The sequence below is a fragment of the Oncorhynchus clarkii genome, chromosome 17 (assembly GCF_045791955.1).
Source record: "Oncorhynchus clarkii lewisi isolate Uvic-CL-2024 chromosome 17, UVic_Ocla_1.0, whole genome shotgun sequence".
NCBI classification, from domain to species: Eukaryota; Metazoa; Chordata; class Actinopteri; order Salmoniformes; family Salmonidae; genus Oncorhynchus; species Oncorhynchus clarkii.
Genome location: NC_092163.1, coordinates 51731143 through 51745349, shown reverse-complemented (window position 1 = coordinate 51745349; position 14207 = coordinate 51731143). Strand labels below are relative to the sequence as shown.

At 41.5% G+C, this 14207-nt stretch overlaps 1 protein-coding gene across 2 annotated transcripts in view; it reads right to left on the bottom strand.

The window, feature by feature from the left end:
* Window positions 1-565: 565 nt before the first annotated feature.
* Window positions 566-14207, bottom strand: part of LOC139371058 (6-phosphofructo-2-kinase/fructose-2,6-bisphosphatase 4-like) — a 35779-nt gene continuing 22137 nt past the window's right edge. The window contains exons 1-14 of one of the 2 annotated variants that reach the window (XM_071111104.1): window positions 12643-12828; window positions 7478-7594; window positions 7264-7360; window positions 6866-6932; window positions 6372-6446; window positions 6181-6237; window positions 5602-5723; window positions 5230-5437; window positions 5004-5150; window positions 4635-4739; window positions 4434-4563; window positions 4163-4225; window positions 3650-3714; window positions 566-2782 (exon numbers count right to left, since the gene is read on the bottom strand). In XM_071111104.1, the coding sequence (XP_070967205.1) occupies window positions 2723-2782; window positions 3650-3714; window positions 4163-4225; window positions 4434-4563; window positions 4635-4739; window positions 5004-5150; window positions 5230-5437; window positions 5602-5723; window positions 6181-6237; window positions 6372-6446; window positions 6866-6932; window positions 7264-7360; window positions 7478-7594; window positions 12643-12763 (1434 nt within the window). In that variant the 5' untranslated portion in view covers window positions 12764-12828 and the 3' untranslated portion in view covers window positions 566-2722. Of the gene's footprint in view, window positions 2783-3649; window positions 3715-4162; window positions 4226-4433; window positions 4564-4634; window positions 4740-5003; window positions 5151-5229; window positions 5438-5601; window positions 5724-6180; window positions 6238-6371; window positions 6447-6865; window positions 6933-7263; window positions 7361-7477; window positions 7595-12642; window positions 12829-14207 lie in introns of those variants that run through there. The other variant, XM_071111105.1, reaches the window with a different exon arrangement.

Sequence of the window (14207 nt, the reverse complement as noted above, 5' to 3'; positions counted from 1 at the left end):
CTTTAAAATACAGTTGAAGCCGGCAGTTTACATACATACACCATACAACAGCTAATTTTCAGGTTTCCCCCCTCTCCACTCGGACAAATTCCAGACCGTTCTAGTACGCGTTGCTTGAGAACATGCTCTTTGCTAAGAATTATAATAATTATATATATTTTTTTAACTATTTTAATTGAAAACAATCACAGTGAGGTACTTAATTGTTACGCAATTTGTTTTGATATTGAGATAAAAACAGCTGCTTTGGTCCTGTTTAAAAAACAGTTTGTTTGAATGTTATGTACAATACAAATTATACATCTCAAGCCAAAAACATGACAGCATCCTCTGAGGGGACAGCAAGTATTTTTGAAACCGTCTGTGAGATACAAGTTTGAGGTGGGGTTTTTGAAGTGTTTCTCTCACTTATGCTTTGGCCACAAATACAAGTATAGGATGAATCAAAAACACTATTTGGGTAGGAGTTAAGATGTGCTTTTAAAAGTGAGACTTTCACTGGACAGTTAAGGCCAAGACTTGAGTAAGGACTCTATAAATATGGCTCTGACTATAACTACATGAAACACTTCAAATAGACATTTATTTTAGCAGAAGACTACAGCAAGAGATTTAACAAAAAAAATATTTATTCCATTTGGATGATGTAGATATTTACATCGAATGCATCATATTCTTGGCATGTTGACAAACAAGTCAAAATGGACAAACAAGACATGGTGAACCTGCTGAAAACGATAAACAACCAGTGAGCGATTTATTGACATTCACAGCATTACTGACACCTGATTATTATGGTGATTGTTACTTGTGTTTACACAGATATTAGTAGTCATTTCAATTGATTTGTCATGATACTACAGATGCTAAACTACAGCTGCATTTTAGACATTGAGCAATAGAGCCAAACACATTCTAGATATAGCAGATCACTGATGCAACATGAAAAAAAGTCAATGAGTTTAGATTTGAACTAGATGACGAGGACCTTGATTGAAAAAAATAGATGTGCAAAACCACCTTTATATGTCTGATTTTATACCAGACATATATATATTGAAAAAAAAATATTACCTACAATTTATGTCCCCACCTAGAGTCCGATTCCAAATATCACATCTTCTGCAGCGGGTAAACGCAATAGTTGGTTTAATAGGAAATTCACAAAATAAAAAACAGCTTTAAAAAAAACACTTGTTAACAGACAAATGGTTGGACAAAAACTAAAATACTAAGAACAAGGAGTATTACATTTAGCTTCCACAGGCTGCCAATTCTGATCTTTACCAAATGATTGACAAAAGAGTTGATCTGATTGGTTAAAAGGCCAATTAGTGGACAAAGTTCAGAACTGGGCTGCCTGTGTAAACGCAGCCAGTGTCAAGACACTTTACAATTTGATTAAAAGCCATATGTCATGTATATAAAAAAGGTTTCACATCAGATTGTTCATAATACACTCACTCACACACATACAAAACACACTCACAGGCACACATACCCCGATAGTGGGGTGAATCACCATTGAACTGGATTCCAGTTCTCTAGACGTTTAGACAGGCAGCCTAATTCTGATATTTTTTTTCACAAAATTGTTTATGATCAATCAGATCAGCTCTGAGAAAGATCTGATATGATTGGTCAAAAGACCAATTTGTGGAAAAAAGATCAGGATTGGGATGCCTGTCTAAACACAGGCAATTTTGCACAGAAGGAAAGACACAGATCAGGTGAAGAACCAAGATTAAACAAGTATGTTTTTAAAAAGAACCTTAAAAGGGGAAATCAGCAGTCGCTAATTACATTTTTGGACTTATAAATGAATGATTCTTGAAGAATAAAATGTATAAATGCCTCCATCAGAACCCAAAATCTAAGCTTTTACTCCAATGTTTGTAACCAAAGTAAATGTAAACAAACACTATATAGCCTCAATACATGGTTAAAACTCAATGTTGATATCATGAATGGTCATCCCAATTTGAGAATAGTTACATTTCTCCAGCCCATCCCTCAGCTTTTTACCGAAACCGGGGATCACTCTTCGTTATTGTTTCCTCTGCTGATTGCCGCTGTAGATTGAAATATGTCAAATGAAAGATTCGGATGCACTCTTCAAATCCCGCTCCAAGGATTTTTTAAAATAGCAATTTGCATTGATTTCTGATTGAGTAGATGAAGTAGCCATGGTGAGCGTTGGCACTTTGGAGTCTAGGGCCTGGATTCAATCAGATCAAGCATTAACCAGTGGTAGCCAACACCTGCATAGCTGGTGTTTAGAAGGTGCTGGAAGTGGAACTGCTTTAGAGCTGAGCGGCTGCTCGTGCGGTTATTGTCACCAAGCCACACCCGTCCCACTCACGTTAGAAGTTCATAACGAGAAAGTCTAGGCTATATAGTAATAAAGACACTCAAATTGAACATCATTAACCTAAATAATGAGGATTCATATTTCAGCCTAATCGAGGTGTATATTACAACACATTCCCGTGTTTGAACTTGTAACAAGGCTGCATGGGATTATTACTAATGCGACTCGTCACATAAAATGGAAATGTCCGCAATAGGTATCACGCCGGGAGTCGCTTCCTGATTTGACAGCTCTAACGCCGTTACACCTACGACATTCAATGAATAAAAGCAATGAAACTGCTATGCAGTTGTCAGTTATCGCAGGTGAAGGAAGAACTGATTGAATCTAAACTTTGTGCGCCGTCACTCATCACTGGTGGGCGGGGACTGTGAACAGGGCTTCTTCCGGCATCCGTGAAATGTCTACATTCTGTACAATGAAAAGAGAGAGAAAGCAGTCAGTACTAGGACACAAGGTTAGTTTAATTGAACCTTTTTCTCTCCGTTTAGCTGTGTTCACATTAGCAGTTTGAAGTGACTCAAATCCTACTTATTTGCATATCCGAATCGAAAATCGGTACTTTTTCCTGCAGTCTGAACAGCCAAAAAGTACATAAGATTGGATACCTAGGTGGTTTGACGTCGGTTACAATCCGATTTCTGGCCATGCAACTTCTGTCTGAACGGTAAAATCAGATTTATGCCCTCAAGTGGTTTATTATTAGTCATATTTATTTTTTCATTTATTTAACTAGGCAAGTCCACTAAGAACAAATGTTTATATATCTTGTTGCTTGCGTGTGGTAGCAAACTAGCTTCTTAATTGTTTACATAAAAATGAGCGAATGTGCTAGAAAGTTAAACAGCTACCTAGCTAGCTAGTTGAGTGCTGTGGCTAGCCAAAAAGGACTGGTTTTGAAAGTTGGATCATCTTATCTTGAGGCTTTAAAAGTGTTGTTACACTATGATTTTGAACATTCAAAGCAAACATCCATGGCAGGCATCGTTGTCACCTTAGCACGCTACATAACGTCTCAGTGATAGGAGGCACGAGCACCACTACCAATCAGCCTACACACCAGTCATTACTATGACTTCTGTAGCCTTGTCAGCAAATTAATGCTGTCTAAACACACAAATCCGATTTGGTAACTTGTAACTTGCTGTTTGGACAGTCAGTAGTACAAATTGTATTTGAAAAACAAAAAAAACATATTTGAGCATTAAGGCCTGCAGTGTGATCAAGGCTTTTGAGAGTGCAAGCCCAGTAAAGAGTGCTTCTGTCTGGGGTACCTACCTCTGGCCTGTCCCTATGGGTGTTCACAGCTTCCACATTCAACCAGACAGACTCTACTTTACATCCTACATGGACAGGATGGGAGACAAAACAAAACATGTTCCTTCGTCAGACCACTAGAGAGCAGCAGCAGTACACTGGGTCTAATACACAGTTCAACACTACTAAGGTACATAAAATATAGGTGCAGTGTAAAGGATCCAGGTGTTCCGAATCAAATGGATAAATACATGTCATGGGAGTAAATATGCATGGAATAAAGCAGGGGCGCAACTTTTATAAAAATATAAAACACTAAAGCACACAATGCCACTTTTTGTATCACAGTGTAATGATACAACTGTGGGGGGGAGACATACACAAAAATGCTATTTCAGAATGTGTGGGAAGGGGGGGGGGGGGGGGGGCAGGTCCCCAGTGAAAGTTGCATCCCTGGAATAAAAGCATCTCATTGAAACCACTATGCTGTGTTTATTAATACTTTCATGCAGTTATTGATAATAGTGTACTCACCATACGCCACAGGGGTCAGCTTCAATACAGTGTGCAAAGGGCACTTCAGGTAAGGCAGCTCCTCTGAAGAACAAAAACAGAACAATGTTGTAAAAGCCTAAATGGATTCAATTGAGTTGAGTTAGAGCTACTACAATCATATACCAATGCTTCTCTGATCATGACTGATGAACAGCACATGCAGAACTCACTCTCTATAGTTTGTTATTGAATAGTAGGAATTAAACCGTACTACTGGGGTGTGTTGGGTATTTTAAGAGATATATGGTACCTGCACTCTTATCCAGGAAGTAAGCGAGCAGGCAGCGCATGACAGCCTGGTGACAGATGACCAGGACGTTCTCCTGCCTCTCCAGCTCCATGATGACTGGCTCCAACCGCTGCACCAGGTCCTCATAGGACTGAGGGGACAAGTAGAGGCCTGTTAACACACACACTTTGTCAGTCAGTGTTGGTGCTGCGATGGACTCACCTCTCCTTTAGGGTAGCGGTAGCGGTATTTGTCCTGGTCTCTCAGTGAAAACTCCACAGGGAAATGTACCTGGATCTCCTCATACATCATCTCTTCACACACACCCTAGGAGAGGGAAACAAAGTAAAACAAGCTGTTTAACAGCAGGGTTAGGATACATGGGAAGTGGGAACCACCAATCCCATTGGCATAATCATAGATACACTATGAAAGAATAAATACAAACAAAACACCAAGTCTAAACACACATGCAACAAAAAACTAAAAGGTTGTTTAACAGCAGGCTTAGGAGACATCACATTGAAATTAAAAGGACACATTCAATTCATATTTTAGGCCACAATTGCATACACACACACACAGACTTACAGCATCGATCTCATTGAGAGCCTTCCACTGCTCATAGGGGACAGCCACGGCCTCGGCTGTCTGAATGGTTCTCTTCATCTGACTGGTCCACACCTTCAGATTCTTAATGTTTTGCTCCTGGATAAACTTCCCCAGACACTTTGCAAACTGACCAACAGAAAAGGGAGAGAAAGATTGTTGCATATACATTTTTATTACGGAAAGACAGACGGCCAAACCAACAAACCTCCTTGCCCCTGCCAGACAGGCCTGAGTCTCCTCCGATGCGTCCTTTGACGTTGAGGTCACTCTCTCCATGGCGACATAGGTAGATGGAGCGTGGTGTGATGTGGATATTCATTAGGTAGTAGACAATGCGGCTCTGGATGTGGTCCAGCACCCTGTTCACCAGGTATCTCCGGCCCACGTCCATGATCTTAATGTAGGACAGATCCCTGGGGTGGGGGAGGGAGTAGGAGTGACTATCAGATCTATTAGCAGTGTGAGGTTAAGACTGCTGACCTTGTCCATGTGTATTCTGAGTATGTGTTTGCATTCTCACTTGTCCAGTATCTTGTCAAAACGTATTCTGAAACCACTAGTGTGTGTGCGTGCTCACCTGTCTAGAAGCTCATCCAGTGGCTGGTAAGAGTTCTCGTAGCACTTGATTCTCTTCATGAAGTCCTCGATGACCTCCTCTGTATTACAGTCTATGTAGTCAGGACTACCCAGCTTCACTTGCTGCAGGGACAGATATGAAATACAGACAGTAAGAGGAAATACAGACAGTAAGAGGAAATACAGACAGTAAGATGAAATACAGACAGTAAGAGGAAATACAGACAGTAAGAGGAAATACAGACAGTAAGAGGAAATACAGACAGTAAGATGAAATACAGACAGTAAGAGGAAATACAGACAGTAAGATGAAATACAGACAGTAAGAGGAAATACAGACAGTAAGAGGAAATGAGTCGAGAGAAAAAGAAGAAAACCATCTTGCGTGTCTGAATGTTTGCCAGGGCATATCAACAGAAAGATAGTACAAATTATTCATCAGGAGGCCTGTCACACAGGAATATCAATTATTAAAGCAGATGTCTTGAATTTTATGAGCAAGTATGCTTAATAATGTCTGATCTTTTATACAACCAGTGACACACGAACAGTGCTGAAAGATAGCAGAGATGTCACGCACCGCTATGTTCTCTGCAATGACATCAGGGTCGTCACACACAGACTCCACAAAGAACACCTGGGAGGTTGAAAATGAAGATTCAGTATAAAATACATTACAGTGAAATATACTGTACACTATAAGAAAAGGTAGTGAAGCCAAAGAATAGACAATAACTACAGATAGTAACACCTGGCCCTGTGGTTCCATACCTTAAAGCCATTCTGCTCTGCAAACCTGGTGATGGTCCATCTCCTCTCCCTGGTGGTGTTAGTGGCATCAAACACCTGAGGTAAGGAACATCAAACTCCAGTCAGTCACAACATCCTCATTTGCATTCAGGTAAGGAGTCCCGGCAGCATCAAGCAAAACATGAACATGTATAGGAGTTGCTGCACTTACCCAAACAAGTCTTGTAGACTGAAGAGCAATAGTGGGAACAAGGGTGCACATGCCAAAACACAAGTTATTCTCTGCATAGTAGGCTAGATTAATTACATACCTGTATATTGAATTTAACATTCAAGACAGCCCTGGCATTTGAATACATGTACCGAATGTACATAAATACATTCAGTAAATGTAATTACCAAGCAAGAAATAACTATTGGCGTGTGCACCCTTTTCCCACTATTCAGCAACATCCTCATTCACACTGTGATCATGAACCAAACAAGTCACCGTGGGCCTGATCTGCTCTACTCACCGCCACCTGGCCTCCCTCCACAGTCAGGTACTGGCACACATCATTCAGCGCCGTCAGTGCACACTGCCTATGGGTGGACACGAACACAACAGAATCAGAAAGATGGCAAGAAACTACTTCAAGAGACAATGTAGGTACAGATCTATGATAATTAACTGAATTGAAACTTTGCTAAAATAAAGCAACTGGGTCAAAATGTATTTTGTGGATATTAATGTAAATAGATACAGTTGAAAGAGGGGGGGGGGGGGGTGGAAAGAAGTATCTGCCTAGTAGAGCCCAACAAAGAGCCTATTCCCTGTAACTTTGGCCTGTAATGAGGGATAAGGGAATAGAGTGTTGAGTTAGGCCTAACTTGTCCCATGCATTTCAATCCATCAGCCCTTCTCCAGCCTCACCTCCTGATCTTCAGCCCCTCTTCATTGTCTGGACGGAAAAACTCAAAAGACTTGTAGATCTTCACACACTCCCTCCTGTACTGACCCACGTTGAACTCTAAACAACACATAGATACTTTTAGTCAAGATTAACATGTTTATAGGGTAAACCCTATTCCCTGTGTGTATGTGTCTATGTGTGTGTGAGACCGAGAGAAAAAGCTTGACCTAGTACCTTTGGTTGGCACACCAATCCAGTTGAGATAGCGGGTCAGCTTCTTGGAGATGTAGGTCTTCCCTCTCGCTGGGAGGCCCACCGTCACAATGAGGGTGGGACAGTTGGTCATACATACTGAGAGAGAAAGAGGAGATACAGAAAAATAGGAAGAGAGAGACAGAAAGTTGAATGAACAGAGACATTGTAAATATCAGTGGAAGGTACAGTCTATTGTTGAATCAAGTGGGACCTTGCCCCATTAACACAGAAACTAATCGAACAACTCAAGACGTTAATTAATGCGTAGACTGGATGGAGTAGCTTTGGGTGATCATTTGAGTGAAGGTAAAGCAGACACAAACAGATACATGCATTCACAATGAGAATTGAAACCCCTAGCATATCTGAACCAACTGAGGAACAATGAGAATGTAGAATGGAGAGAGGAGAAGTAGGCATGAATTGTGTTGTTGACAGAGGGAATCTAGGAATAAAAATAAATGAATAAATTGCTCCCATACCGGAGAGCAAGTCAAACAGACTATGGCTTTGCAAAGGCTGGTGAAGCTGTGAGACACATATTTGCAGATGTAATTATACTAGGGTAAATAGACCTGACGCTAAGAGGGATCCACAGACTGCACACAGGCATACTATCCGATGAGCCTAGAACAACCAACTTACAGTGATCAACTACAAAACAGCCTTATTGAAACCATCAACAAAAGTTCAAAAAGAGTGACACAGCATAAAAATGCTGACCAACTGCTTGCTCCTAGTGCTGAGGGCAAAAAAAGCATCTAATGACGTACTTAGCTTTTCTACGAGTGGTCTGAGGCAGGCATTAGATTACGAGCTCCTACGAATGTTGAAACAATGAACTTAGCCTTAAGATGCTTTTGGTAAACCGGGCCTGGTTTGACAAAGTCATCCTGTGGCCCTCTTCTAAACAGAGGGAAAAGTAGCCAACTGTACTACAAACTCTGGCTGCTAACAGGCTATCCCTCCTCCTTGGTAAACAAGCAATTGTAATCCCCTCCACTAGCCCTATGAAATCACACCAAGTCTGGCATGGTTCTGTGTTCTAGTATTTTTCCAATTACTGTGCCAAATATACAACGAGCCAAAGTGGGCACAACCACCTCTGAAATCTTCAGCGGTTGCACCTGAGGGAGAGAGTCGAGCTCAGCACAAGGGAGCATCTGGAATAGGTCAGAGGGAGAACAGTGTTTTTTTAGTGTGAGGACAAGGAACAAGTCAAACCTAAAATATTACAGATTCCAAGCAGTGGCTGACTGAACCCTTGGTTGACTCAGCGAAAAGTAGACAGAGTTCCACAGGAGGTGAGACAAATCAAGACTGCAGAGTAATCATCTGCTGCCTACCTACCACACACAAATTACACTGCCCTCCACGCAAACAAAATCTCTCTTCTGCAACACAGTTATGCAGCAGTATACCACCCTGAATCCCATTGCTGGCTTGCCTTTGAAGCTACGCCTGGTCAGTCCTTGGATGGGAGATCAGATGCAGCTGAAAGTGGTGTTGGAAGGCCTTTAGGGAGCACTCTTCCTTCTGATCAAAGGAGATCCCAATGCCCCAGGGTAGTGACAGGGACACTGCCCCACGTAGGGTGTCGTCTTTCGGATGGGACGTTAAACGGGTTTCCGGACTTCCTGTGGTCACTAAAGATCCCATGACACTTATAGGAAAAGTAGGGGTGTGTTAACCCAGGTGTCCTGGCTGAATTCGCAATCTGGCCCTCATACCATCATGGCCACCATCCCAGCTTCCAATTGGCTCATTCATCCCCTCTTCCCCCCTGTAACTCTACCCCAGGTCATGGCTGTAAAAGAGAATATGTTCCTAGTCAATTTACCAGGTAAAATAAAGATTAATTAAAGAAATATGCCCTCTAAGGAAATGTTCTTCATAAAACCGTCTGGGGAAACCTCTGTTGGGACCCGAATCCACAGTGAAGGGACATATGGAAGTTCTGTAGTGAATCAGTAAGTTTTCCCCAACTGTTTGTTTTGGACTTTTGACGATGGTTGGCTGCCTGTTATTCTGCCGCGCAACAATAACAGTGGCTCATATTGATCGTTTACCAGTCTCTCCTCAATGCTGCTGGGACATAGACAGGTGGACCAAACAAACAAATACACAAACAGGCGCTCCTGTGCTGTCCGTTCCATAAGTTCAACGTCGCCTTTACTGTGCATATATTTGCTCAAATTATGTTTAAAGGGCGGCTGAACTCACAGAATTTGCCTGGGCTTTCTGCTGCTCATTAAGAAAAACGTCAACAGTGAAGTCACCGTCAACAGTGAAGAGGTGACTCCGGGATGCTGGCCTTCTAGGCAGAGTTAAAGAAAAAGGCATATCTCAGACTGGCCAATAAAAGAAAAGATTAAGATGGGCAAAAGAACACAGACACTTGACAGAGGAACTCTGTCTAGAAGGCCAGCATCTCATAGTTGCCTCTTCACTGTTGAGACTGGTATTTTGCTGGTTTGCTGTATAACCACCAAAAAAAACAAGTGTTAAACAAATCTAAATATATTTCAGATTCTTCAAAGTAGCCACCCTTTGCCTTGATGACAGCTTTGCACATTCTCGGCATTCTCTCAAATAGCTTAATGAAGTAGTCACTTCGAATGCATTTCAATTAACAGGTGCGCCTTGTTAAAAGTTCATTTGTGGAATTTCTTTCCTTCTTAATGCATTTGAGCCAATCAGTTGCGTTGTGACAAGGTAGGTGTGGTATACAGAAGACAGCCTATTTTGGTAAAAGACCAAGTCCATATTATGGCAAGAACCTCTCAAACAAGCAAAGACAAATGACAGTCCATCGTTATGTTAAGACGAGGTCAGTCAATACGGAAAATGTCAGTGCAGTCGCAAAAAACATCAAGCACTATGATGAAACTTGCTCTCATGAGGACCGCCATCGGAAAGGAAGACCCAGAGTTACCTCTGCTGCAGAGAATAAGTTGGTTAGAGTTACCAGCCTCAGATTGGAGCCCAAATAAATGCTTTACAGTGTTCAAGTAACAGACACATCTCAACATCAACTGTTCAGAGGAGACTGTGTGAAATCAGGCATTCATGGTTGGATTGCTGCAAGAAACCACTACTAAAGGACACCAATAAGAAGAAGAGACTTGCTTGGGCCAAGAAACACAAGTATGGACATTAGACCGGTGAAAATCTGTCCTTTGGTCTGATGAGTCCAAATGTGAGATTTTTGGTTCTAACCGCTGTGTCTTTGTGAGACGCATAGTTGAATGGATGATCTCCGCATGTGTGTTTCCCACAGTGAAGCATGGAGGAGGTGGTGTGATGGTGCTTTGCTGGTGACACCGTCAGTGATTTATTTAGAATTCAAGGCACACTTAACCAGCATGGCTACCACAGCACTCTGCAGTTATACACCATCCCATCTGGTTTGTGCTTAGTGGGACTATCATTTGTTTTTCAAAAGGACAATGATCCAACAGACCTCCAGGCTGTGTATTTGACCAAGAAGGAGCGTGATGAGTGCTGCATTAGATTACCTGGCCTCCACAATCACTCGACCTCAACCCAATTGAGATGGTTTGGGATGAGTTGGAGCGCAGACTGAAGGAAAAGCAGCTAACAAGTGTGCAGCATATGTGGAAACTCTTTCAAGACTGTTGGAAACGCATTCCAGGTGAAGCTGGTTGAGACAATGCCAAGTGTGCAAAGCTGTCATCAAGGCAAAGGGTGGCTACTTTAAAAAATCTAAAATATATTTTGATTTGTTTAACACTTTTTTTGGTTACTACATGATTCCATATGTGTTATTTCATAGTTTTGATGTCTTCACTATTATTTTACAATGTAGAAAATAGTCAAATAAAGAAAAACCCTTGAATAAGTAGATGTGCAAACTTTTGACTGGTACTGTAAATAAATCAGAGGCGCTGCGTAATGGGCAGGTTTGTCTCAGGTCCTGCTGCTATGAGTGGATAGAGTGTAATCAGCCATCAATCATGACAATTCGCCCTTGTAAATCATAGTCCACAGATGCTAGGACGCCATAGTCCGGCATCCCTGTGACACTAGCTACACTGCCCAACCAACATGTCTCCAGTACATGTACTCTCTTAATTTGATTATGTTGACAGTTTGAGAAATTGCCTGAGCTGTGCTGAGAATTTTAAAAGATTGAATGCCAATGGTCCAATATTCTTGAACATTGCATACGTGTACATGTTTGGTCTGAGTCCGCAGATAGAGACGCTAGCTATAGTCTGGCATCCCATTGTGACATAGCTTCGTAGCGCTCTGAGACCACCATCCACGGGACTAACAGCCCTAATGCGCACCTAGCCAGAATTCCCAACCACTGCACTGCGTCCATTTGAACGTGTTGACAGTTTTGATTGAGCCACGCAGATAATTCGAAAATCGAGAAGTATGAAAGCCAATGGTCCAATATTGTAGAACACGCGTTTTGGACATTTGTGGCACTTTAATGGGCAAGTGCATGATTGTAATCCAAACCAACCCTCATGTAAATTGTGACAACCTCAGTTACACACATCTCACAAAACTCGGAATAGACTGACTATGACCAAATGTATCCTACTTACACGATTTAGTCAATTTTGCAATTGGAATACGTGTTTGACTAATACCGATGCCACATATGCAATTTCCACTAGATATGTTGGTTTTAGCATTCAGTTTCCATTTAAACATGTTTAGTTAAACAATAAAATAACCTTGTTTTACTCTACATCGGCATGGTTGGGTTGATCGGTTGTGCGATCACGGGCCAACCGGCGCGTTGTCATGTGCGTGTCATCTGCCTGGTCTAATTCAATTCTGAGCGCTTCCATACCCTTTCGGTATCATAGGCCATTTCTCTAGCAATTCATATAGTCATAGCCTATGCGTAATTGCAATATTGGCATGAATAAACATTTTGAAATGGAAATAGTGGATTCAATATTTGGCTAGTCCCTTGAAGAAAATCCTGACCTTGTCATGCTGCGCAACGCCACTGTGTAGAACACCTGGGTATCTCGAACTTCGATGAAGTACAACATATCTACATTTGTTTAAAATATAAAGTATTTGGCCAAATCGAGCATACCCTTCCGCTGCGCCCATGTGCTGTTGGCACAAGCCGGTGTTTCTCCAAGGCAACTTACCCCTTCTTTGTAAAATGTGTACAAAGAGCCCGTTTTTCCATGGCATCCATATTTTCTTCAGCGGGTTCTGAGTAAGCTCACGGGGTGATGTTGCCATTATATGGTATTCGTTGGAAGTCATCCCGACAGAAGCGATATTCTACTTAATGACAGCTAGTTTGAGCAACAGAGCTGCGAGGGAATGATATCATATTGGCTGAGGAACATAAAACGTATATCATTACCGTAATGTCACTACGCTGAGCGCATTAAATGGTGTAGGCTACTTTTATTATCATTCAATAAAGTTGAGCAAAACGTTGTAATTTAGGCTATTTTCTGTTTATTTACGTTTCTATGAAGATGACCTACCATTAACTCAGAGCATCTGTGTGTGTGTGAGGTCTGACTTTATTGTATGGGGCTTACTTGAAAAGGGATGCCAGTGTCAATGACTTCCCTGTTTTAGTCTACAGGCCTAGGCTTAAATGCAACATTAACATAATAACATGCCATGTTATATAGGAATACTATTAATGCTCCAAATACTGTCAGAGTTAGGAGAAAATATACATAGCCCGTTTGATTTTAAAATGCTTCAAAATGCATTGTTCACGTTTTAACAATATGGCTACTGCATGCTACAATTTAACAACCCAACTGTGCTTGTACCGTAATATCATAGAACAGTGCCCCAAAAAGAGGGGCGCACTAAACTAAAGTAGGGGAGGGATAAGAAACGGGTCTTCCGCTGTTCGCATGCAACGCACATGGACAGAGAATGTTGATGTGAATTTAACCAATCACAGGTGAAAAGAGGAAATGCATCATCCAATGGTAAGGCCGACACATTGGTCAGGAGGGCGTGTTCACGGCATGGGATCTAACGATAAACAACACAACACATCATGCTAATTCATGGCATATGTTCACGTTAGTTAACAGCAGTCGGTCAGCTACCTGGCCAAACGGGGTGATAAGCGGTAGTGTAAAGTACTACTTAAATATTTTTTTCAGGTATCTGTACTTTACTGTTTATATTTTTGACAACCTTTAATTTGATTTAGGAATGTAGTGAAGTAAAAGTACGTGCTTTTTACTCCTTACATTTTCCCTGACACCTAAAAGTACTTGTTACATTTTAAATGCTTAGCTGGACAGAAAAATTGTTAAATTCTTGCACTTATCAAGAGGACATGCCTGCTCATCTCTACTGCCTCTGATCTGGCAGACTCACCAAAGACAAATGCTTGTTTGTAAATGAGGTGTGAGTGTGCCCCTGGCTAGCTGTAACAATAGTGCCATCTGGTTTGTTTAATATAAGGAATTTGATGATGATTTTTACTTTTGATACTTAAGTATATTTTAGCAATTCAATTTGCTTTTGATACATAAAAGTACATGTAAAACTCCAGAGTGGCGCAGGGGTCTAAGGCACTGCATCTCAGTGCTAGAGGCATCACTACAGACAATGGTTCGATTCCAGGCTGTATCACAACCGGCTGTGATTGGGAGTCCCATAGGGCGGTGCACAACTGGCTCAGCGTCGTCCGGTTTAGGGTTTGGCCGGGGTAGCCGTCATTGTA